The 26,876-nt window shown below is 42.5% G+C and overlaps 1 protein-coding gene across 4 annotated transcripts in view; it reads right to left on the bottom strand.

The window, feature by feature from the left end:
* Positions 1-612: 612 nt before the first annotated feature.
* Positions 613-26,876, bottom strand: part of tns1b (tensin 1b) — a 110,897-nt gene continuing 84,633 nt past the window's right edge. For 2 of the 4 annotated variants that reach the window (XM_078285889.1, XM_078285887.1), the window contains exons 17-30: positions 22,104-22,297; positions 21,721-21,859; positions 17,059-17,154; positions 14,582-14,765; positions 13,007-14,040; positions 11,615-11,701; positions 10,177-10,305; positions 9,426-9,521; positions 8,053-8,130; positions 7,115-7,183; positions 6,157-6,325; positions 5,580-5,648; positions 5,145-5,174; positions 613-3,755 (exon numbers count right to left, since the gene is read on the bottom strand). In XM_078285889.1, the coding sequence (XP_078142015.1) occupies positions 3,617-3,755; positions 5,145-5,174; positions 5,580-5,648; positions 6,157-6,325; positions 7,115-7,183; positions 8,053-8,130; positions 9,426-9,521; positions 10,177-10,305; positions 11,615-11,701; positions 13,007-14,040; positions 14,582-14,765; positions 17,059-17,154; positions 21,721-21,859; positions 22,104-22,297 (2,513 nt within the window). In that variant the 3' untranslated portion in view covers positions 613-3,616. The remainder of the gene's footprint in view (positions 3,756-5,144; positions 5,175-5,579; positions 5,649-6,156; positions 6,326-7,114; positions 7,184-8,052; positions 8,131-9,425; positions 9,522-10,176; positions 10,306-11,614; positions 11,702-13,006; positions 14,041-14,581; positions 14,766-17,058; positions 17,155-21,720; positions 21,860-22,103; positions 22,298-26,876) is intronic. The other 2 variants (XR_013505121.1, XM_078285888.1) reach the window with 2 other exon arrangements.

The following is a 26,876-nucleotide window of genomic DNA, read 5'->3' as shown; positions in this document are numbered from 1 at the left end:
ATGTAATCCCTGTTTGTATTTGATTGTGTTTTTGAATGCCTATTTTTGAGTTAGATATTTTTTCATTGGTGACATGTGACAACCAATCTTCATGTTTTGGGACAATCATCAGAGTACGGATACTGAAGTTGAAGCTTATTTTGAAACCTAGAGAGAGACACACACATGAACTAAGGGGATGGCTGACAAGTGGCCAAGTGGCAGAGACTGGAGCTTCTCTCCGGCTTATATAGCCTACTCTGGTCCTGATTGCCAACAAGGTCCAGGTGAGGCCACCTCACACACCAATCACTGAGTCAAAAGGGGCGGGTCTGAAACAGTAGAGAGAGACAGACAGCAACAGCAGCTTAGGCCGTAACACTTAGAAACATCAAATATAGTTTTCATCATGGAAATCTACAACAAAATACAAAAGATTAGAAAATGTACTTTCATTATGGAAACATTCCTATTGTCTTGTGAAAATCTAAAGAATTAACCTAAGAACCAGGTGAATTCCTATAGTCAAAGCAAACATTATCCTGGTAAAATGTCTAAGTTTAGCCTCTAGTGTGCCAGTCAGCAAAGCCAACCTGGGTGTTTGAAAAAAGAAAAAACAAACTCCAGTTATGCTTGTATACTTTGTGATTTGTATTGCTTTTTAATGTGTTTTTTTTTCCTCAGAAATAGTAAAAGCCATACAATATAGCAAACCAAAAAAAATACAAAGCTCTATACAGGCATAGTAGCTCATTCACACACATTCTGTAGTCCAGACTGGTCTGTCAAAGTGGGCAGATGCCACTGGAGTTTCCATCTTGGCAAAAAACGTAGGGCTAACATTCAGTTTGTGGTAGAGGAAGTCCTTTTTTTTCTCAACAAGCATTTTGTATGCAAAAAATGTAGACTCGCCACCTGACAATCAAAACCACAAGTTATTTATCTATGGGAGTCTTCCTGGAAAAGGCTGGATTGAGTAAGACTTGAGGACGCTGTGGCGAGACTACAGTCATCGAAGGTAACACAGCTTGACTTGAGCATGCAGGCTCTTGCTAATGAATTATGGAACATTCTAGTCAGATATAAAAGCCCCATAAGTGCTATGTTTTGTTTTTTTTTATTCTTGAAGAAGTAAGCCTCATTTGATTAGGTATTATCATGCTGTCGACCAAATGATCCTAGTGTAGCAGGCAGAAAAGAGGGAGTCAAGTCCCTACTACTCAATCCTTGAACGGGACTAAAAAAAAAAAACAAGCAAAACTCATTTACTAAGAAAATTAGCAAATGAATGAACATTAAAAATGGATTTTTTTTTGTAAGTTCTTTTTCTCAATGATCAAATTGCTATTTTAACTCAAACATTCACTGTTTTGAGTTGCTATAATCACAGTTAAAACACTGTATTAGAATAAAATGGGTTCCTTAGTAATATTTTTCTGCACCACATGATGGCAGCAGCTACTGACTAAACTCACGGGGTGTTTTTCCCCCTGATGAGGGCCAGAGCGACGCTTTAGGTGGTGCTGTGTGAAATATGTTTGAGGAACTAGTATGTCTGCCTCCACACATGCAGTGATGAACATGAAGCGAGTCTGCTGACATTTAGCTGTCAAAGTCCATGTGTTCTTATAATTTGACAAGTGGAAATGCATTGATAATTTACATAATACTTCAACATTTAAGTGCTAAACTTGGACAATGTATTTTTTAGGCAGGTTTAAGTTAGTCAAAAAAAATGTGTTGGCATCACTTTAGGATAACTCCATTTTGACTTCTGTAGCAACAAACGTTCAAACAAAGTATTTCCCCTCTCCTACCAAAACAAAAAGCCTCCCCAAGAAGCTTTTTTGATGCTGAAAACAAGAATGTTAACATAATGAAGTAATGCTGTGAAAAACATATTCAAAACCAACAGTGATACGCTTTAAAATGCACACACTTTACATATATATTTCAATGCACTTCAATGTCTTGTGATTTCAAAGTTTAGCCAAAATAAAGAGCATTTTTTTCTTATCGCTTTCAGTAATCTTGATGTATACTATATAATACATGTATACAGGATAACATAGAGCAACAAAGCAAAAAAAAATAAATATTTTTAGTCACCGTTTGGAAGTTATATATATATCTATATACGTATATTTATATGTATAGCTTACTTTCGGGTAGAGTGTGAGTGTTAACAGTTTTGGCCGGCTGACGCGTCGTGATAATAGCTTCTTTCTATCGGCGGATATTTTCAACACAGAAAAACGGAGAGCAGGATAGTAGTGCAACCCTTTGCTGTACAGATTCTTATCACAAAACCCTTTTAGCCCTTCAATAATGAGCGGAACAGTGCGGCTATATGCTGTGCAGACTGTGGAGAGAGAAGAGTGGCGGATAGGAAGCGAATCCCCTCGGCTGTCTTGTCGCTGCTTAGCTGACAAAACCGGTCAGGAGAGAGTTTGTGTGGACGCACTGATTCAAAGACCATTCTACTGGCGCCTCGCTTTTATCACATGGATCCCGCACTGATAAGGAAATGCACAAAAAGTTCAGTTTAGCTGATTATCTCAGACCTCAGACGCACTTTACATGACAGTTTATCTACTGCATCTTTAGCGAACACTACCAGACTGAATAGGGAAGGAACTGAGGAATTTCGGAGAACAATCTTCATTCCAAATGTGGATACTTGCATATATATATAAGACAGCTGGGATGTGTTTTGTTTTCTTCTTTTCTTTAGAAAGCTCTTCATTAAAAAAAAAAAAATTGTCAGGCACCAAATGTCATCTAGTTCAGAGCTACTCAGAAAGCAATCTAGAATATTTACACTGACCTCGCCGCACGCAAAAATGTCCTCAAACATTATTTGCAAGAAGGCAAAGGTGCATTTTTTTTTAAGAATGAAATTGACCTACAGTATCAGTACATATAGAAAGAAACAGTTCAGTAATTTTGATTAAGCAGCCATATTTGTTTTACAAAAGAATATTTCCGACCCTCTGACAGTGGCACACTATATACGCCCTGACTGCTTTTTTTAAAATCTTTGGTTGACCAGTCGAAAGCCTGATAGATTTACAATCCGCCTTTACATCACACAACTTGACTTCTTCTTTAAAAAAATAAAACTAAAACAACTGCAAAAAACAACATTTGCTCACACAACATCATCTCCGCGTCCCGTTCATGTGTTACCCTGCCGGGGGAGATCAAAATGGCCTCCCGTCCCATCGTCACACACAGCCACGCCCCACTCTGCACTTCCTCTGGTCCATTCTGGAGTCCGTCCAAGAAGAAAAGCACATGCATGCGTGCCGCACACACAGAAACACACACACACACACACACACACTACTGTCTCTCTCTCCCTCTTTCCCTCTGTCTTGTTCTCTCTCATTTGCTCGCAAACACACACACGCGCTCACACACAACCACAAACATACACTCTGGTCACACACACACACACTCACATTTGCTTCAAAGTATATATAAAACAAACGAGCAGAAAAAATAAGGTGACACATAAAATCAAATGCTGAATTGTCCGAAATGGAAAATAAGTGTCTGTGGTTAAAAGGAAAAGAAAACAACCAAAGGGATTAAAAAAAAAAAAAAAAAAAGAGCCAGGGTTTGCTGACAGCGCTCATCGTTTCTGCGAGGCGATCATCTTGGAGACGAAGTTGACGATGGCGCTGGCGGGCTGGTCAGGGTCCATCTCCGCGAAGAGGTGGCTGACGTTGTCCGTTGTGCTTCCTTGCTTCCGGGCCACGAACCCAAAGAACCTGGAGCGGTGAGGTGGAGACGCATGTTTTTAAGCATCAGGTTTACAACGAAGTCTAAACTGGTAGATCCCTGAATTTATGTATCTGGGATTTAGATAAACACTACCAGTCAAAAGTTTGGACACACCTAATAGAATGTACCGCGTTTTTCATTCTCTTAAAGCCATTTTGATCTAAAGGCTTCTGCTTAAATGCTTGAAATTTGTTTCTTAGACAAATATAAATAGTGAAGTTGATCCTATGTATGAATTTCTTTCCAAAGCCTTTGCCTTTCCATCAAGGCAAAGGGCGGCTACTTTAAAGAATCCAAAATATAAGATAGTTTTGATTTAACACTTTTTTTGGTTACTTCATAATTCCATTTGTGTTATTTCATAGTTTTGATGTCTTTACTATTATTCTAAAATGTGAAAAATAGTTTTAAAAAAAACAGAAAAATGTGTGTGTCTGACCAAACTTTTGACTGATAGTGTATACATGCATTGATAACCAAAGCCAATATCAGTTTATATGATTACATATTAACCCTGATTCATTTTTCTACAGTGTGTGGTGGATGAACAACTCCTCAGAGGATGATGAAGAAATTGGTATTTGTAGAGTTGGGTGCCAAAATGCCACCTAGACTGACAAAGTGATGGATGGTATAAAATTAAAACAAATGATGATCCATTCTAAAGGATAGTAGGTAATTTAAGTCCTTGTTTGATAAAATGGTAACACTATTATTTTTTTATTTTAGAGATATTGAATGATGAGCTTCAGTAATGATTTCCCCCCCAAAAAAACAGAATATTTAGCATGCTGGAATGGCACACTTTATTTAATCTAAAGAGCCAATGTTTGGCAATAACTCTACTCTTTAAGACTCTACTCTTAAAAACTCTATACAGAAACCACAATGAAATCATGATCAAATTCAGCTCTTAGACTCCATGAAGTAAGTCCTCATCCTGCATGGTAGCTACAGCTCAAATCCAGAACCAGGATCACTACAAATCTTAACCATCTTCTGCCAACTGCCCATTTTGTTGGCAGACTGACTCTTTCATCCTGTGCCCAGTCATCTATCCATCTATTCTTCTATCTAGCCTCTTTTCAAACATCCCACATCTGAGCTCATGAGATATTTCCATAGCATTTTTTATTTGGATTAGGAATGAAAAAGAAAATGAAGGCACTATACGTAAGAGTGGAAACCTATCCACCAAATGGAAATTACTGCACAAAACAATTCACCCGTTCCATGTGCATCATTCTTCCTTGTTTTCTAATTTCTGCATGAGGCATCTGCTGAATATTATTTCCATACCCGAATAAAAGTTATCAGTAAATCAGCAGTACAATAACAATCCATATGAACAGCCATCCATTGGAAGGTCTACTTACTTGGCTGTGCCTCCCTCAGGTTTGTTCCACCTGTACAGATATGATGAAGATTTCAGGTTAAAATAAACATTTTAAAACAGGAGAATACATGTAAACTGTACATCTTAGCAGCTTGTTTATTTTTCTGGTGCAAGAGGAGAAAATCATGTCAAAGGAGTGAAAAACAGGCACAGAAATGAAACTGCTCACTGTAGTGCAACTGTTGCATGGAGACTCCTTTATCACTCACTGTGTGTTCCTTACCAATTTGTAACATTTGTAATATGTTACAACAGACACTGAAATTCAGGTTAATCAGATAGTGTCACGAAAGTTGTATATTAAATTCACTTTCAAACATTTTCCTCTGACTGACCATGAACAGTGTTTGCAAATATTATCCAGTCTGTTTCATGAGCAAGGTAGTGTGTGTGTGTACTGTACTGGAACACTTACTTTCTGTCCTGAGGGTCAATATCGCAGAACGTGACAGTGTTGCTAGGGTAGTGGCGTCGGAAGAAAAGCCTGTGGGGGAAACAAACCGACATGGTGATTAAAACAGGAATAAAAACCATGGTGATGAACATTGTGCATTATGTGAAGTGGCACACGATGTGTCTTACAGAATGAAAAACAGATTTAGAAGTTTCTGAAGTTTGTGATGCCTATAAACCGGACGCTTCTAAAGTATGGCTCAGGACCCAAAATGTGTCACTGGTGTGTTTCTGATATCAATACTAGTATGTTTTAATTAGACTGGGACCCTACATGAAACTAAATTTGGGTTCTACACTGAAATAGTTAAGAAACCCCGCTATAGAGAAAAGCTGAACAGATTCTGATCCCTTAATCCTGATGGACTTAGCAGGTTTTATCTCATGTTGGAACTTGCCCTTTAGCAACAAATTTGTGTCTCGAGATGCGTTCAGATATCAAAAGCTCTCTTCAAACGTGTCTCCAGCAGAATCTCAAGATGTCATGCAATCTTTGTGTTTTAAGTCATCTTTAAAACATCTCAAGGCACCAGACTCACTTCCTCTGGTTGTCAGTCAGCGTGATGCCTTGTGCAGACACCTTGAAGTGCACAATGGTGGCAGTAGGCGAAGAGGCGGCAGCCAGTGTCTCAGAAATGGCCTTAGCTACAGCCTGAGGGCCCGTCAGAGACTCCATCTCCACTGAGTTGATGTAGAGCACATTGCATGCTGGGAAGAGAGCGAAAGGCCCAGTCAGCTTACAAGAGAAAGATGTCAAACATTTCAGGAAGGTACAATGGAAACTCTGCTTCTGAAGACGAGATAGTAAACAAACAGGATGCATACATTCTTCATCGTCTCAAATGTTATTATCATTAATAATATTATGTACGGAGACATGTAACAAGTTGGCAGCGACCTGTTCATGCAAAAATATGAATTAATTCTCATTAGACAGCATGCTTTCTGGAACAAGGCTGGGGTCAAACAGTTCAAGAAACAAATCCAGCATCCAAAATCATTCCACATGAAACATTATGCCTGTTATGGACAAAAAGCTGGACGGTAATGTTAAAAGAGACAATCTAACAAAGACAAATCTGCAGGAATTCTGTTACACAATAGCTGTCTTTACACACACACACGCACGCACGCACACACACACACACACACACACACACACACACACGCTCAGACAACGGGCGTTGACGCAAGATGCACATTCCAGAGGTAGGATTCCAAATGAAAGTACACAGGGTTTACCATGAGAATCAGCAGGGGCCCTCTGCACTGGAGTAACAAGGAAGTGATATTATTGGGATGAGTGAACGGGACGGTTCAGGACACACCATTAATATTGTCTTTCATGTTGTATAATGTCTTTACTGTCCAGGTAAGAACCTATAAGCTGCATCGGGCTTGAATCTCAAAACTAACACGACTAGTAGAAGCTCAGTTGAAAAGACTGCAATTTTTTAATAAGTCTGGTATTACAGTGAGAATGAGTTGATGTTTTACCTGCTCCTTGTTTCAGCCGTTCGGCCAGCGGATTTGTTGTTGCAACCTCTGGCACCTCCTCGTTGAGATCTAGACCAATAAGAGGAGAGGGGAGGTCATCAGTTTTGCTACAATGGTGATCCACAAAGTACAGTCTGAGGATCTTCAGGGTTCTTGAAGGGGTTCCAGGGACGGCAAGCATGATGACGAACAGTTTGTTTTCACCATTATTTCATTCACTAGAAGTCTGCACATTAACAGAATATGTGAAAATGACTATTTCAACCACAGGTTTCACTTTCTCCCCCTACAGTAAAGACAATTATGTAATTCTGTACTAAATCATATCTAACAACAAAAATATTCTCAAATGGAAATGCCTGGGACAAAACCAAAATGTGGGCCAGTGGGCTACTGTTTATGCATTTAACATGAAAACTTCTGGGATTCCTTTTCCTATTGAACTCCTTATGGATGTTGGATGATGCTTTGGCTACCAAGATACTGGAGAAATCATCAATTGCGGACTGAGGGTATTCATTTTGGTCAATTTTGGTTAATTTTGCTGTGCACACATGTACATATATACATACACAGTTGAAACCACACACATTTGGAGACCTACGTAATACCTGACTGCCTGCCCACACACAGACAAGCAGGCACACACACACACACACACACACACACACTGACCTGTGGTAGGTCAAAGTCCTTGTGGTTTTATAATTTGACATTTATAGATAATATCACAGTATGTAAGGGTTAGTCTAGACTTTTTAGTATAACGTATTTTTCCACTTCCACATACAAAAGCCTCTCTTAAGAAACTGTGAGCTTAGACCTTTTGATATTCTGTTATCATAATTAAGAAATGCAATTAAAAACACATTCAAAAACAACAGCGATATACTTTAAAATGCACAAACTTTACTCCATCCATGTTTGGATGCACAGACCTGTGGTAGGGATGAGTAGCTTGCAGGGCAGGGCCAGTGGTGTGATCGCATGTTGGTAGACCAAGGCAGACAGACAGCCTGCCAGACAGACACATCACAGTCAGACACAAGCATATATCCATCTCAAATATTTATCACATCTCATGTTCATTCATCTCATTGTAAAGTATGTCTTCTCCTATTCTCCCTGTACCATGTGTGGCTTGTCCAGTATGTTCTTATGTTACTACGTTAGTCGTCCCTACACTGATTTAGGTAATACTATTAAAATTTCAGATTCTTCAAAATGAATTAATTCCAGCCGCCAGGACTTCAACCGTGGAGTCTTAGGAGAAGTAAAGTTTTGGGGGTGAACTCCCAAAAAATGCACCGCCGTAACGTGTTGCCACTTATTGCCACTTGTTGTGAAGTTGCAGATTTTTTATATGATGGATGTTTAAAAAAATCTGTGATGGTATTATCTGTTTTTTATTTTTAATATACACTTATTGGTACACTATGAAGTAAACACTAAAAATACCATTTTCCAGTAAGAAAAATGTAATGGGATTTTGATATAAAAATTAGAGAAACTAACAATTTAGTATTTTTTTTGGCTATAGGTGCATGTTGTGATATGCAGCATTAGCTAACAAGGTGCCAAAGTCATTTTTCATCTTATTGTGATTTTAACAAAAACTGACACATCTGGTTGTATTCCTGTCCAGTCCTATCATCCCCCTGATCTTGACTTATCTTGACTATGAAAGGAAAAGGAAACTATTGCTAACGGAGAGAATTAGTAGTAGTAAAAAACAGTAGCAGCAGGAACTGCACAGGAGGAGAGGAGATTTGGAGGTGGAGGGTGGCAGAGGAGAAATGAAGAATATTTAGAGAAAAGCAATAATGGACTGACTGATGGACAGAAGACAGGAGAGGAGGAAGGAACAGAGACAGGCGAGACAAATGTTTAGAAAAGTCAGCTGGCCCCATTTTTTATGTGGTGGATCAGCTCTGTCAGTCTGGAACAATGCACATACACACACACACACACACACACACACACACACACACACACACACACACGTCATACAGCCTTGCAGTGAAATTAGTAGGGAGAACATGGGTTAGATGACTTCAGCCAATACTGTAATTACAGTAGGATTAGACTTTATGGAACTTGGAAAGGAGTAGTGATCTTTGATAGACAGACAGGCAGGCAGACAGAAACGAGCAGTGTTCTGGCTTCGAAATGAAGGTCTCATGTTTGACTTTACTTCCTACCTCACTCTGGCTTACTAACAACATGCCTCTGTTTTTTCTTTCTGTGTGTGTGTGTGTGTGTGTGTGTGTGTATTTCACATGGGGAGGGAGAGCAGCAGGCCCTCACTCACCAAAGTAAGGCTCGTTGGGACAACCCTTCAGCTTCACTCCCTTCGGGCTGCTCTCAATCAGGAAGTGCCTCACCAGCTCATTGGTGATGTCACCTGCTACCAAACAAACAGAGACCAGAGAGGGAGAGATAAGTGAGTGAATACAGGTAATGCACAGCTGATTAGCAAGCAGACATCACGTCATGTCTTTGGTATTAAGATCTTAGCGGTAATTCTGTCTCCACCCTGACCAAAAACAAAACAAGGACAAAGAAAAGCTTAACTGTTATGATCTGAGAAGCAACTGCTTTCATCTGACAGGATTTCCATGAACACAATTCAGTTGTATTCAATGAAACTGATTTGCCAAAGACTAGTAATAGCACACTTGCTCACAATAAGAATGTCCCATTTGGAAAAGAGGAAAAACAAGCGATGGATCTCAACTGTCATTTACATTTCAAGAGTGACTTGCCAAGATTACACACAACCAATAGTAAGGAGTGCAGTGGCCATAGCACCCATATAATGCAACAAATATTGCTGTCAGTTGAATATTTATGTATAATCAAGGAGTGCAAGGGAAATAAATACGAGCCAGGCAGGGAAAGTCTTTTTTTTGAAGAAGAACAAGCAATCTAGTCCATTGTAGTTAGATGAGCACACATTAGAAACTGTAGCCACTCAAAACACTGACTCCTAACTTAATGCATTCATAATTGCTTTGACCCATCCATGACATTAACACTGCACCATGAATCCCGTCCCCTACCTTTCTTGTTCTGGTGCACGGAGGGCGGGGGGGAGGCCACCTTCATGGCCAAGCCGTAAGCCCCCCTGAACGAGTGGCTGTCCCGGATAACAAAGGCTCCAGGCTCCCTCTCTCTCAGCAGGCTGATGGCTGCAACACAGCGGGCATCCCAATTATTTTATACTTTTAATAAACATTACAAACATTCATTAAGTATTAGAGTGGTGCTACACGAGGCAGTTTGGGTTGTATTGTAGAAGGGCAACTCTAGACTAGAGGATGAAGGTGAACTGAACAAAGAGGGACAAAGAAGACGAGAAGAAAAGGAGAGGAGGAAATTACAGAGAAAATTTAGACATCTAACGATTCTTTATTAGGTTCTTAAAATTCTTCTTCTAGCCAAACCGAGTTAAATTCAACTCAAATCCAGGCTCATTACAGCGTACTCTTGGTATGTGCGGACCTGCTAGCAGCAGGCCCTCGACCCATTCTGAGTCCTGACCCCTTAGTTTAAAAAATGCTGTCATGCTGTATTTCATCACAGCTACAAATTTCAGCATGACTTCAATTCAGACACTCCATTGTTCAAGGGAAAGAGCTTTAGATCCGTTACTACCATCCAGTTCAATGTCTCAGCCTGTCCACATGTGACAGTTTAAGGAAGGAAGATGGATGAGATGAGCAGCACATGCAGATGTTCCTTAATTCTCTACATATGGTGTGGCTTTCCTTCTGGGAGAGCATGGCACTATGTATAAACTGTGTGTGTGCGTGCGTGTCCCAGTGTGCGTGAGAGTGTGTGTCTCTGTGCGTGTGTGTGTGTGTGTGCGTGCGTGCCTACTGTGCATGTATGTGTGTATGTGTGCGTGCGTTTGCATTTGTGTGTGTGATGTCATTGCAGTTGAGCATGTGCTTGTGCTTAAGATGATATAATCCAATACGGGCCATGAGCAAAAGCAGATGGGATAGCCAACAGCCACTGACCTCACAACCAAACACAGAAGAGGATGTGTGTGTGCATGTGCGTGTGTGTGTGTTTGTGTGCGTGTATGCGTATGCCTGCATGCACATTCATTACTGCGTATGTGTGTGCATGCATGAATCAAAAGTAATGAGGCTCCCTAAACTTGTGTGTGCAACATTCAATTAACACCGTGACTTCAAATTCAACAAAAAAGATCAAAGACCAAAGTCAAATAACGCTATTTATCTACGAGACTTTCAAATGCCTCAATGTGATTGTCTAATACTTCTGACACACACTGCATTGTCCTATGTGGCCAACCCTCCAGCTGGCACCTAAGAAGGTTAAAACAAACCATAGAGAATACCTGCACGCACCAATTGATACACGTTCATTTATCACAAAATGGTAGTAAAAGGGAGTGCAAGAATTTTCTGAAGGTCTTCCAAGAGAAAAATCTTTCTGCCCACTGAGACGCGCTCTGTCTCTGCTTACCTTGCTCCCGGGAAATGTCTGGCTTGTACCAGAACTTGGACGTGTCTTGCACAAACTTGACATTCAGCCTGGTCTCAGGACTTCCATCTGCAGCAGAGACGAGAAGAATGTCAACATGATATCGTAGAAAAGCCCCAGGTCAGTCTCTACGGTCAACATACACTGTGCCTCACTTAAATGTCGGCTAAATGTAGCAGCCGGCAACAACAGTATGTTAGTGGGTAATACGCTGAGGATGCACCCTAAAGCTCTAACATACTCTCTAATGTATTTTGCTGTTGAATGGAGGGAGGGTGTGCATTTCATTTTACTGTTTACTGACTGGTTGGTACGGCAGACAAGTCATGGAAAACTTGGGAATGACATCATGCCAAAAACTTGCCAGAAGCCAAAAAACTTCACCTCATTTCTAACATTTTTTATTATTATTTTGGACTACCGGGCTGTAGTGGCATTGGAAGGTATTTAGTTTCATGTGAATAGAATTGTGGTCTTGGTTATAGCATGGCATACCAATCTGAAAATCTGCCCCTGAGGCACTAACAAATCCTGGCAACAAGCACGAATACAAAATGAAGGGTAAACCTTCCCGAACAAGGAGCTGTGGGGTTGAGCTCTAGCTGTCTGTCTGTCTGCGTCTGCCACCACATTAGTGGCTGTTCTGCTCAGAACGGACTCTAAAAGCGCACCACAGACAGAGAGGTGGCTGCCAGCACACTGGGCTGAACGCCACGCCGCCGCTATCCTACCCGCTTCGCATCTGGATCTGGCTGCTGGAGGAGGAGAGGGACAGAGAGCCAATCCAAAATGTGTTTACTGAAAAAAGGCCTGGCAGAGATCAGGATAGTGTATCTTCATTTGCTTTGCCTCAGCACACCTGAGTCACAGAAATGCTGACTGTGACACATTTTACCATCTATATTGTTAGTTGTGTTGGAATTCTGTAGTTTTTGAAATGATGTTACATAATGCTTTAAAATGTATGCCACACTCTATGGTGTTAAATCTATTTAATTTATTGTTTTGTCCAATTTTTTTATATTTTTAGATTACATTCATATTTTCTAGTGCTATTCTCGTTTTTAACTGCCAATTATACTGCTTGAAAATATGCTTATTGCCTATTGTCTATTGCTTGTGTCTGAATATTGCACTGGATGCCACTTTACTGTTATTGTGTTATTGTGTTATTGTTTTGTCGTGTTATTGTTTTGTTTTTGTCTGCTATTTGCACCGCACCAACTTACCAAGCTAAATTCCTTGTATGTGCATATGTACTTAGCGATATAAATCTGAATAAATCTGAGTCTGAATCTGACTCATGATGTTTATAGAAACTATCATAACTTTCTTTTTAATAACCATGCTGCTCCAGATAGTGCATCTCCTTACCGGGCATATTGAACTTGGAGAAGTCGGGGAGGGTGTGGAAGTAGCTGGGAGTGCTTCCTCCACTCGACATTGGCGACGACATCTTCCCGTTCAGCGTCCCATAGGACAGCGCTCCGTTTGGCCTGTCGCCGCTCGACATGCGCCTCTTTTCAGGAAGCTGGGGCTGGAGCCCGGGGGCGGGGCTGCCCTGCCGGAATCCCACGCCCATCGCCATCATCCCCCCGTCCAGGTAGCCCGCCGGCGAGATGGGGAAGGAGGGCGTGGGGGGGCCCTGGTAGCCCGAGGAGCTGCTCTGCCGCGACAGGTTCCCGTGCCTCTCGTCCGGGGTGGTGTACCCGCTGTGCATGGGGTGACGGTCCAAACTGGGGCTCCTCTGAGACACCTGCGATACAGATGGGTGGCGCGCCAAAACCGGACTTCCCTGGTGGGTGACGGATGGCTGTCGGCTGAGCACGGGGCTGCTCTGTATGGGCTGGCCTAGGGACGGCTGCCTGCTGAGGACCGGGCTCCGCTGAGACCCCTGTCCCAACGAGGCCTGTCTGCTCAGGACTGGGCTGCTCTGGGCTCCCTGGGACAGACGTCGACCGAGGATGGGACTGCCGCCGAGACCCGGGATACCCACCTCGAAGCCGTTAGCGGGTGACGGCTGCTGGCCCATGAAGGGGGCGGCCTGACTGGCGCTTGAGCGCTGCTGCAGGACGGGGCTGTGAGCGGAGCCGGGGACGGTTGTCCGGTGCAGCATGTGGGGACTCCCGTGGCTGAGTACGGCCTGGGGGGGTTCTGGGGTGGGATCTGAGGACACGTAGCTCCCCAGGAAGCTGCTGGGGCCGAGATAGGAGAGCGTAGGGGTGGTGGTGCCAAGGTAGGAAGAGGTCGGAGAGCTGGAGTCCAGGTAGGAAGGGGTGGGGGTACTCAGGGCCTGGTAGGACGGGGTGGGGGTGGGGTAGGCACTCTCAGTCGGCTGGGAGCGGAAGCCAGAATCAGTAGTGGGTTGGGACGGAGTGCTAACGCTGCTCTCTGCTAAGAGGTGGTCACTGGAAGAGAATTGGGGAAAAGAAGATGAGTGAATATTTTAGTCTCCAGAAAGCTGCAGGTTTTTGGCTTTTTAGTCATAAAAATAACAATATTCATAGAATTTTACGAATTATGTGTTTCGCTCAAACTCAAAGCATTATCAAGTTGTAAAAGCAAGAGAAATGCTTGTTAATCAGTAAAGCAACTTGATACTCCTTTGGGATATTGTGACTGGTCAGGAATTATCTAAGTTGGGAATTGAAATATAATTGGCCCATGCAGCAATGAATTTAGAAAAGCAGCTACAAAGACAGCTGTGCCAATCTCATTGATTGAAAAATTCAAATGGTTGCAAAAATGAGTGATTCACAGGGCTGTATCCCTGCTAAGGAAGAACTATCAAGGGATTCAAAAGATGTTCCTTGATTTTCAAACACGTATCGTATAATTTCTCTCTTTTCCACACTTTCACAATACATCTTTTTATTATAATTCATTCTTATTCATCTGGCCTTGGAACCTTGGAACGTAAACTAAAAAAGCATCAGGTGTTTGACGCACCCCTGTGAGCTTTGGATGGGGCTGCTGCTGGACAGAGGCGGGTTCAGGCCATGGGAGGAGGCCGGACTCAGGCTTCTCTGCTGGCCCAAAGTGTCTCCTGGTGGGCTAAGGCTCCGAGGCGACGAGGGCGGCTCTCCACCTGTCGCTGCTGACCTGGCCACCGACTCCACATAGCTCCTTGGTGCTGCATGGGACAGAAAAGAGACAGTTTCTATATGAGCCATACAGTTAAAGCAGTATTTAAGTTGTGTGTGATAATTCTGTGGTGTGCAATGTGTATTACGTGGTGTTGTTTCTCGTCTTTGCATCAGATTTTTTTTTAAATACCGTATATGAACACTAAATTTTCATATCTGTTCTATGGTTTAAACATGCAAGAGCAGCATTTTTGTCAATATATTTGTAGTTCCCTTAAGCATTGCTTGTCCACTTGTCCCTTTTTAACTGTAAATGAGGTGCTATCCAACTGTGTTCCTAGTGTAATTTGTGAAATGTGTGTCATTTGTAATGTCAAAAGAATGTGAACACCTAATCAAATTGCTTGTATATGTATTTTATTAGGTGGTAAACAAAGGTGTTTCTTATTCTGAATTTTGTTAGCGAGTACAAGTCAGTGCTAAAACAATCACCGTTCTACTAGAGCATCATTCTAAGAATGGGAGTGATACAATGCGAAAAACAAACAGATGAATGAAAATTGTGAAAATAAGTGGCAGTAGAGGTAAAAACTACTTTAATTGAGATTACGTGCTTAGAATTAATGAGGAATTTGTTAATTGCCTCTCTAATTGTAGTAATTCATTCCATATTTGCTGAATACCCTGCTGCCAGGGCGGATTATTTGAACGTCCGGTGGAGAAGCCCTTGGGGACTTAAGAGGACTTAAGATCGGTTTGGGTTGGCACAGTTACATCCTGAATTGGTGAAGCCATGGTTTCAACTCATGAGCTGCACCCTATAAACTTAACTGAATCCAGTTGCTGTAACATCCCAAACGCTTGACTGGTCCTACTAAAATCCATCTGTTTTCTGGTACGCCTGAGCTGTCTGCGGTGCTTACAGGACAGCCTACCAGGAAGCCCTTGTATTTTCCCTTGTATTTTCTAGCTTTTTTAAAAAGCAGTGACAGTTTTGAGGATGGAATCATCTGTAGTCTTGAAAAATGAGCTGTTGGTAAGCCATCTTCTCAGGATGCTCTCTGAGGTTTTTTGTATTATTTATTTCAGCTAACAACACGACGAACCCCAGCAGAGTAGTAATAATAAATGGCTGTAGTTTCCATGGGAGCTGTTGTGACTCTTGCAAGTAAGGAAATGGAAAAGGAAATGGAGGGACGCTGGCACACATGTTTGAGTGGTGTGGCCACGCATGATAGGTGGATCAAAAGTGAACAAGAGGTGGAGAACAGCGGTGGGGAGGAGACAAAAAGACTTTGTTTGAATGTTGATGATGATCTGTGGCATTCCAGCAGCGCTCTTACCTTCCTCACCCTCACTGCTCTCATCATCTGAGGAGCATCGTTGGAGGGAATCCAGAGAAACAGTTGAGAAGAGTGTGAAGAAGAGAGGTAAAGCAAGGGAAAGAGAGAATGTATTTTCTGTGCTGTATTCATTTAATGTGGTGTGATCAGAGAGTGTGTCCGTGTCCTGACCAACCATCCTGGAGATAACTTTACCCTTTTGAAGGATTTGTGTGAACATGACTCAAAGTCACTGAGCGGTGAACGTCCCTCCTGGAGCTCGTGAGTCCCTACATCACACAGGTCATCAGTGTATTTGCCTCCAGCCAAGCCATTAGTCAGTAACAGGGAGTGTTCAAAGGAGTTCATTTCTTAACCAATATTACTGGAGGTTAAGCGTTCCCATTTAACTTGACTTACTTTGAAGACTAAATTAGCATGCAGGCCTGAAGGTGGGCCGTATATCAAACCTTTATATGCAATCTTATCCATTCAGTCTAACCACGCAATATGAAATCTGCTCCGTGTACATGAGCTCAGCGTTTCATAGAGGGGATTATGCAACTGTAAAATTAAAGATGAAGAGATGTTTTTATATGAAGCACAAGGGTGTATTTTTAGTGAAAGGGTAAACGTTGACAAGCCTTGTGTTGCTACGCTAGATGCACCTAGATGTGAAGGTTAAAAGGAAAATCCACCTTAAATCTTGGACAGCTACGTCATATTGTCAATAAGACAGTGTGTATATGAACAGCTGTTTCTGAAAGCTGGAAACCAAGCAACCAGGACTTTAATTATGCTACACTATGCTAAGCTACAGTCACAGATATTTCTCCAAATGAGATTTTCACTGCATTAAGCGAAAAGCATTTTTAAAATCTTTGGTTTGTAATGGTACTGACAAACTGTACATGGGTAACGTTGTTATACAGTAAGTAAGCTCAACTTGCTGATGCCTTTGAATAGTGCTACAAGCTGCCAGCATGGCCACCGAAGGTTGTGGGATGTTAGGACCAACCTGAGCCTGTTTGATTGAGGAGGATCTCTGCGGGATTGTGGGGCTTCAGACCCAGCGCTGACAGCGGAGTCTTGGCCAGACCAGGAGGGGACCGACCTGAAGGAAAATAAGACAGTTACCACCGGATAGGATCATACATCACAACCATCTTGACAGCTGCTACCTGTTCTCTGTTCTCTGGGTAAACACTGATTCTTTGTGCTTGCAGGCTACAATGAGAATTGAATTGAATGAATCGAAATGGGATACTTTTGAATTTATTTGGCTATTTTTCCTTCAGCACACACGTATAACACTGGAGGGTAAGGTTTCTAAAACAACCAGCTTGTAGCCATGCCTCTCAGTTTCAATGACACATGCCAACAATGGTTACTAGCCATTTTGAGGAAACGTAGAATCTTATCCCACAATGTAAAACGTGTCTTATGGAGATAAACAGCCAACTAAAATTCAAAATGTCACAGTATCCGTTGAATTTCCACAGTTGGCCAGTTGTATTATCAATTGATAATACAGCTGGCTACAACTAGGTTCCATTTGAACTTGTCTTGATATTCACATGCCAGTACACACAGGTAAAGAGCTGTCAAGAAAGTGACACATCAACACAGGTGACAAGGAGGAGCCACAGGTCCATATGGGGGGGCGTGGCCATGCCTCATGCTCTGATGGAAGGGCGAAACATGCATGTGACCAATCACAATGGGACAAACCTCTGGCTGTGACACCACCCCACTCTACTGTTAGCAGAATGAGACGCGTGTCAAACATGAGTCGACATCAAAGCAGAGCTGGGTCAAATTTAATTGAGATCTTAAAGGGCATTTGGACATTTCACACTTGGTTCCCCAGGCACTTGTCATGTTACGAGAAAGGATTTTTGCATTCTTCAGTTGTTCTTCTTTTACATTTGTCAGTTTTATATTCTTCAGCTTATTTCAGTTTTATATTCTTCAGCTTGTTTCAGTTTTATATTCTTGTTAGCATCGTTAACATCCCTGCAAGCTTGTCAGCAAGTTTGTTAACATATTAGCTTGAAGCTAGCGGTACCCATTGCATTGAATGCTAACAATGCTAAAATTAATAATTTTAAAGTTCTTTGGAATGCCAATGGAAAAACCTGGTGCCAGGTGAAGAAAAAAGTCTAAAATTGACAAGATATTCCTTTAAATGAAATGATGCCACTGATGCTACTACTTTCTATGAAATAACAGGGATTTTGACATTTTGACACAGACTCTGCCACAATAACTGGAGTAAAAAATGAGGAGTAGACACTGTCGTCACAAGAGCCATAGAAAGGAGTACAACACATTCACAGTTAGAATTTTCAAGACCTTGGTCAGTCATATTTAGTCCTATATTACTGATAATTATTTCAATTGTGAATGTGTTTTATCCCAAGTGACTCTCGCTACTGCAAGCATCACTCTCCCAGTTCTGGTTTCGCAGTATGACGCCGTCTACTCCTCGTTTTTCCCTCCAGCGTAAACACAAAAAAAATCATCAGGACAAAAATAAACTTTTTTGATGACAAACAGATTTTACCAACACAATTATCAAAGGACAAGACGTGAATGGCTGGACAATTAAGGCTGTCGGGGGGGAGAGGGAGGGCGAGGGGCGATGTAGTGTGCAGTGAAACAAGGCAGCAACAGGAAACCAAACACAGATGACAACAGCAACACAGAGAGCAGCAGCCGCTAAGACTGGAAGTTCAAGAACAACTGCAGGTCTGTGTGCATCTGTGTACGGGTCTATGTACTGTATCTGTGTGTGTGTGTGTGTGTGTGTGTGTGTGTCTGCCTGTGTCAAGAAGATTGTGGTTCATTCATTTTGGATTCAGTCAATTCAGAAAGTCGATGTGATTCTCTCTTCAAACCTTTTAACACTAAACGCTGCCACATCATACCAGAATATATTGCAGAATTGCAGTTTCTGTTTACTTTTTGAGTTGAATGATTTCAAAGTGAACTGATCCCAACCCTGCTCTATGTGTGTGTGTGTGTGTGTGTGTGGAGTGTGTGTGTGGAGTGTGTGTGTCCATGTATGTCATGTCCACTTTGCCGGTGCTGCTCTCGTGTGGCTCTCATGCGCTCCAAAGCGGTGCAGGGTTGTGATAGGTGATGAGAAAGGGGGGGTCACTCAGGGGTTTACTAAGCCAGGGGGAGGGGGGCAGGAGGGGCAGGAGGGGCAAGAGGGGCAGGAGGGGCGGGGACAACATGGCTGACGCTGTGGGACAGTGGAACTGCGGTAGAGAGACGTGCATCCTCCACTTACCAAAGAATCCATATCAATTCTTTGTACTTGCAACCTAGATGCCCCTACATTTAAGAGTGAGTTGTGTGTGGGGCGGGCTAGCGGGGGCTGTTGGGGGCTGTGATACGAAAACAACGGACTCGGATTGGGCCGTGGGTGTGGGAGTGACATGGGAAGAAACTTTGGTGTCACGTGTGCTGGTCCACCATCAGCTAACCATGCACCTTCAACAAGTTTTGCCAGTAATTGCAAAACTAGCCTCTGTTAACTCAGTGACGATACCAGTTAAAGGTGGGACATAACACAGTGAGGGATCATTCAAAAGTCTAAACCAATATGGAAGATCAGTTTTATTTGATGGGAGTGGCGGAGGGGCGGGATTGTTCAAAAATCTGCAATGGTTTTATTGGTTGGAATTTATATTTATTTACTCCTACTCCTTCACTACTGGTGCAGCATGACATCACCATTAAAAATACACTGTTTTCCAGGAAGTAAAACTAATGGGAGTTCATTTCATGGGGACTGTAATTAGATTGTGCGCTCATGTGAGAGAAATCCCACATTATCTCCTGCTACCTAAGAAGAAAAGGGACCAGCTACTATTGTTTTGCGGTCGCATAAGACCTTAAAAACTCAAACAGTGAGGGAACGCAACACACCAATGTTGTCCTACTCTCGCCCACTCACACCGAAGCAGAAGATATCTCAGTTTTCCTTTGTTTGTTTATCTGGGAAGATGTAACTGCTCAGTGTCAGTGTGTACGCAATGTTCCCACTTGGAGGGGAACGTCTAGAGGAGGGGAGGGGAGGGGAGGGGTATGTTACGCCACTGAGTGAGTGTTAAAAATATGGTGGGCGTTTTTATGAGTAACTTTTATGGGTGTGCCCTGGGGGAGATAGGCAAGGGGGTTGGATGAGGTAATTGGTAGAGTTGGCAAACGCCATGTTACCTAATACATGGCTCTTGTTTTAGACTGTGGGGCGGGGTGTGTGAGAGAGGGAGACAGAGGGGGACGGGGGAAGGAGGGGTAGAGGATGGTTTGTCTCTCTATCCGTCCTCATGTGTCTATATATGTCTGTCTGTCTGTCTGTCTGTCTGTTCATCTATTTGGCCTCCTCATTCTCTGAGCCCACTGGATGACTTTCATTCTGTCTTTCCCGTTTTCTGCACTTACTGAATGACTGATTGTTTTGTAAGATCAGGGCATTTCTACTTTATTGGACAGTTCATAGCGAGACAGGCAATATGGGAGAGAGAGAGAGGGATGACAACGCTTTTGAACTTTGGACGTCACGGTTGCATGGTATGTGCCTTAGCCAGCTGAGCCACCAGGACATCCAACTGACTTTGTTTTTGTCTGTCTCTCTGTCCCTTTTTTTCAGATTTTCTACTGAGTCTACTGAATGATGACTGCAGGCATTCTTGTGAGGCAGGAGGAGAAAAGTGGGATTCAGTCTTGACGAGACGTGACCACTCAGGCATTTTGATGAGCCAACACAAGGCCGGGGCACCGCAACTTCCCACTCGTATACATCTACAGTAAATGTGCGAGAATGTCCAGCGCATTGGAAATGCAGCACATTTAACGACCCGAGTGAAAGTGGGATGAGGTAACAGTGGGAAACTTTTTCACTCCTCAGTATGTGTGGTGCCGAGTGGAGTACATAAAGAGAGACATGAAGTCAATGTAAAGTACTTTGTGTGTCTGCCAAGAGCCCAAAAACACAGTGGAAACTATACGCTCTTTTTCACTTCGTAGGTGTGAAGACTTTGAGTTTTCCTGGGTTCCATCAGTATCACAAATTTGTCTAAATGTTTTTGGTGCTGTTCAGAAAAAGGAAGAAAAGCATAGGTTGAAGGAGGTTAAATAACCAGAACATTGCTAAAATAAGCAACGTCATTTTAAAGTGAATGTCAGTTAAATAATTTGAAGCTATGGTGATACTGTATCACATGTCGTCTAATACTTTCACAACTGCAACCGTTTGCTATCATTTACGTTTGAACTAGAAGTTACCTTTTACCACAGACCTCAAATCAGGTTATGCACCTCATCTCAAAAAACGTTTTTACCCCCAAAAACATCTGGAGGGTGTTTCAAGAGGAAGGCTAAACCCTTTAGCCAGATAAATGTGAAAAATGATTTCATATGTGATTCTAGATGTTTGGAATAATTTGCCAATCTTGGAAATTTGTTCTCATGGATATCGTGTTGCCATATTGACTGAGAACACAAATCTGGAGACTAATTTAACTGGCTGAATAATGATAATAATCTTGTGAAATACAACCTTCAGTTGGGATCTGTGATAAAATAAATTGAATTCTTTTTATCTTCTCGAATATCTAAGTTTGCCTGAGCTCCACAGCGCCCTCTGTCAGCCGGAGGGGGAACTTACACAGGTTGAAGTAAGGGGTTTGCGGCGAGATGGGGAAGGCAGGGGTTTGGGGGAACACCTCACCACCAGCTATGGGCGTGGGGCTGACGGGACCTCCGTCCATCTCCTCGAAGGCCTCCCGGTAGCTGTGCATGTGTCTCTGGAAAGGTGGGAAACATTGAGAGGAACACACACACACACACAGACACACACACACACGAACACAAACGCAAGAAAAATAAACACATCGCACAAGCACACATATACACACACAAAAGAGTTCGTAGAGAAACATACACACACGGAAACACAGACACAAACATTTGTTATTTGTTAATATTCCCAGATATAAATTACATTGAATTGAGATTGAATATTGAGTATTTAAGGACAGTGCTTTCTACCTCCTTAGGCCGTCCTCCGGGGTTCAAGGCTATGGCGTTGACAAACTCTGGGGAAACACAGCGAACGGGGGAGCGGACTGGGCCGTCGGGGGAGGGACCTTCGTCTGGACCGTTCTGGTACTGGCCGTCGCTGGTGGTGCGATGACGGGGCAGAGATGAGGGCTCGTCCAATGACATTCCACAGGCCTGGACACCTGACAGGACGACATGCAGGACACTCTTGGATTCAACAAATGCCCATCAATGCTGTGCTTTCATCTTGTTTTTCTCTATCAATTCCATGTAGAGATCTTCAGATGTTAATGGTTGTCAGCCGTTGTGAACGCTCACTGTACAGGCCATCAGCCATGTGCATTTTGTGCCAGTATTCAAACACTGCAAAGCATTTGTAAGAGGCTTAAAACTGTCAAATTTAAGCATGCAAATGACAAAAATCACAATATGTCACGTGCACACAAGGTTAATGGTTAACTAATCAAACTCAAGCTCATATAAGACAAAACAAGTAAACAAAAAATTCCTCATAAATTCACTGATACAGCCGCCCATGAATGACATCCCCAAGAAAACAAAAACACGTGTGTTTTTGAAAACTGACCTTGGAAAGGTTACATACAGTAATGTTCAGTCCTTCAAGCTGCAATTGAAACTACAATACACAACTGTTTTTCAGTTTGTTGTGGGACAATGTTCTCTCACGCAAGTTATCAGGACATGCTGGTACACTGGTGCAAATTGTGTTTTAGTTATCTGACTAATGCGTCAATGTGGCCTTTTCTGGATGAACCTCAAAGGAGCCCCTAAGCTCATTTTAGTTGAGCTGGTTTGAATTGGAGAGCGAGACAGAGAGAGAGAGAGAGAGAGAGACAGAAAGAGAGAAAGAGAGGGAGAGAAAGCTGCCGGCGTAAAACAAACAGGATTTGAGTTAAGAGTTTTAAGCTAATATGTGTTGGCATTGACTGGCGGGTCGAGCTAGCAAAGCATGAAAACGCTGGCCAAAAGTGGGCAGTGCCAATGTGAAATACTATCACTGGCTGCCCTGCGCTTTGGAACAACATGAAGGGTAACGAGTGAAAGATGGAAAAATACAAAAGAAGGGTTTTAAGGAACAAGTGGGAGAAATCAGGCTCTTTTGGTTATGCAAACGTGGATAATAAATTGCATGGTGTTGTTTGTGCTGAAGGCAGCTTACCCATATGGTTTTTTCAAAGTGTTAGATTACTACAACCATGATGAAGCCAAAGGCAAATTTCCACAAAAGTGGACAATAAAGTATCTATCTATCTCTCTATCTCTCTATCTATTCTTGATGATTCAAGTTCTGTCACTGAAACAAATGTATGAATATTAACAGGAGCTTGGTTGGTGGACTTTGAGCTCCACAGATATGTCAGGGTGAGGTCAATATCCTTTTAAAGGAGATTAAGCAGATCATGCCTCTTTTTATCGTTTCTTCCTTTCAGAACATTTCTGCAGGATTTGATCCGCAGGGTCACTACACAATGTCTGGTCACATACAGTTTCCTTTAAGTGGCTACTTAAAGAATGCCTGTCCTGTACTGTGAGGCCCACATTTCCCTCAACAACCGCATCCCTTCCTTCGTACCTAAATGAGAAAATGTCATTTAGTAAAGTGGAATGTTCTCATAGCTAACACTGTAAACAAACACGGGCCTATACTGACCCCAGAAAATGTGATTGATGGCTTTTGTCAGTCTGGTGCCGGCAGACCCTCCCATCGATGGAAAGGCAGGCAGACACACCCAAGTGCGAGAGCCTAACTGTTATGGAAACCGTGAAAAATATTTATGGTCTTTCACTCAACCTCTCTTTGGACGGAGGGAGCAAAAACCTGGCCGTATATCCGTGGGGAAAAGTTAAGTGATAGCGTTTGCCTGCAGCTGTGCAAATGTAGGAGATGCTAACAGTTAATAGTTAGGAATCAGGTTGGCTGCCTTAGTCACATACTTAAAAAGTTTGGGTGGTTAAAAAGGATTTCCTCCCACGTTTCCTCCCTTAAACCAGTGGAAGCTGCCAAACGTGAGCATGTGTATGTGTTTTTATTATCATTATTAGGTTCACTAGTGGTGCATGAGTGCAAGCACCTCAATATTACAGTTACATAATTGGAAGAGATAAACAAGTGCCAATCATATGCCATCTGTTAGGCTTCTTGATTTGTCGCCAATGGCCCAGAATCAAATATGTCACATGTGCAGACTCTGAATTTGATTTGTGTTGGAAGGGCGTTGGTTGAGAAATCTTGGAACTGGCGAGTTTGAAAATCATGTAGTGTACACCCTCCCACATGCACACACACCCACACAAACACCCACCCACCCCTCGCACCGGGCCTGGAAACTCACAAACCAGATGTACCCACGATGCACTGCTCTACAGCAGAGCACTGTCAAACACTGCGCCGTTGCCCTGGCGACGGCTAATGGCTTCCAGCTGGTATGGCCAGAGATTCCCAGGACTGACGTATTTTTGGATCCTTTTGTTTTTTTTTGCTCTCTCATTTCTCAATCATTTAAAAGCCAGATATCATGTGGAATAGCATGGGGTTGATTCCAAAAACATAAACGTGATAGGTGATCCTGTTTTTTTTATGAGGCGAGGGAAACCTCGTTCTACCACGCTCTCCATATGTGTGCAGCTGCGGCTGACAGAGAAGGTTATCTAAGGTGAGACTGAGGGAACTGTATTCCTGAGGAGAGGTCAGTTTAGATCGATTTGTGAATTTTAATTAGTAACAGTAATAGTTTTATACTAATCCAGTGGCTTAAACAAGCTGGTGCTGTGAAATTCTTGTGAAGACACCAGATAATGTACTGTAGTGAGGGGATGTTATGATGACTGCAGATGTGACCTCATCACAAACTAACTAATTCCAACTGGACAATCCAAGATCTACGCTGTAGCATTTAGCTTCGGCATGACGCTGCATCACTAGAGAGGATATTGCTGTCTGCGGTATAGAGGCCAGACTGGCCCCTGACACCCGAGGGCCCTAGAAAGAACAATCTGGTCTGCGTTCTGGTCGATGTCTCCCAGCGGACAGATAGGGCCTTAGTGATGTTTCCAACTAGGGCTGTGGTCTCCCTCCTAGATTTAGTGTCCTTTGTCTGCCTTTCTAAATGTTCAAAACAGAGTGAGTGAAAAAAGCAGGCTTGAATGAGGCCAGTGTATCCTGGTCTTGGTATTGTTCCCTAAGTTTGGCAAAACGGATCTTGTGACATGCACTCTCCCGGCAAGGGACAGAGCCTCCTTTGTGCTTCCCTTGTCCCGTTCTTGTGAAACTTTAACATTATCCAATTGGGTTTTTTTCTACTCCACAGTTAGGGTAATTCCCTAACTTTGAGGGGTAAAAAGCCATATCAAACTGACACTCAGAGCAAACAGGAATGAGGGGTGATGTATAGTATGCAGAGAGAGAGATTGTTAGATGGTTAGTTCAACGATGATGATGCTCCGCAATCTTGATGATGATGACAGAGAGAAAAACAGGTTCTGTATGTGCAAGAGTCAGAAAGGGAGAGGAAGAAAGGGGAAGCAGATAAAAAAGACAAGAAAGATGAACAGCTGCAGATGGGAGAGAGTTAGCAATATAACTAGACATGAGAAATCATTCAATGCAAACCAAAACCACTGCACTCAGAGGCAAAGCAGGAGGTACAGATTTGGAGTTGGATTGAAGGAACACTCTTGGTAAAAAAAAAAAAAAAAGAAGAGAAGACTGCAGGCAGGATGGGAGAACCAACCAGAGAGGGAGTGAGAACGACGGTGCTCAGACTGAGAAGAGGTCATGCTGGGGATGACACTTCGGACACGAGCCGAGTATTCTGGGATGAACAGGTGCATGATGGGAGAAAGGGGGAGAATGTTGATGACAATAATGAAAGTAAAAGGAAAACGAGCAGACGGAAGATGAGGTCCCACCTACAACAAGAACAACAGAGGGGTAACTGCAAAATAATTTGCATGTATATAAAATGTGCCCCACTTAACATGTATATGATGTCAATATGATGAATGAATATCAGAAGTATAATACATTTGAGAGAGCACATTGCACTGTGACATAAGTTTGGACATCAACCTATGCATACTGACTGACGTGTTTGCTAACTTGTGAATCCCTTGTTAAAAACCACATGTGAAACAGCCGTGTTGTTTTCACTACCTCCAACCTAGTCATGGAAAGGAAGCGTTTCTATGATACAGAAAGTAGCAAACAGAGATAGGGCTCATTTACCTCACACATACACTATATTTCCTACTCCTAATGGTGTTTCACAAGCATTTAGTTTAATATGAACACTTTCAAATGGCAGTAAAGTGAACTGCACCATGTTGTTGATTCTAGAAAACCTCTTTCTGGTATTTGTTATCTGATGGCTTAGCAATCACACTGCTTTATGTTGATTTTATTCCATTCCTCGCTGCTCTGCAGGATGCCTGATGTGTTTGTCTAAGGACAGTCAACTTCCTGGACTGGAGAGAAAGCTTCCTGTTTGAGCCTGTGTGATGGGGACTGATGAGGTGACAGGAGATAAGGGCAGAACAGTGTTTTCCAAGGGAACTGTGTACACAGTGCACTGCTGTCTGTATCCACGAATGGCATCTTTCAACATTACTGTCCACCTGGGGAAATACATGTTTGCTTTTGAACTCTTTGCAGAGATGCTGTGCAACTAAACCCAATAATTAAATATAGTAATTAGTTTTAATATTTTATCACCACAGTAAGAGTTTCTGTTCTGCAGTCGC

Source organism: Centroberyx gerrardi, chromosome 10 (assembly GCF_048128805.1).
Source record: "Centroberyx gerrardi isolate f3 chromosome 10, fCenGer3.hap1.cur.20231027, whole genome shotgun sequence".
NCBI classification, from domain to species: domain Eukaryota; kingdom Metazoa; phylum Chordata; class Actinopteri; order Beryciformes; family Berycidae; genus Centroberyx; species Centroberyx gerrardi.
Note: the sequence above shows the minus strand (reverse complement) of the source record. Positions and strands in the feature narration are given on the sequence as shown.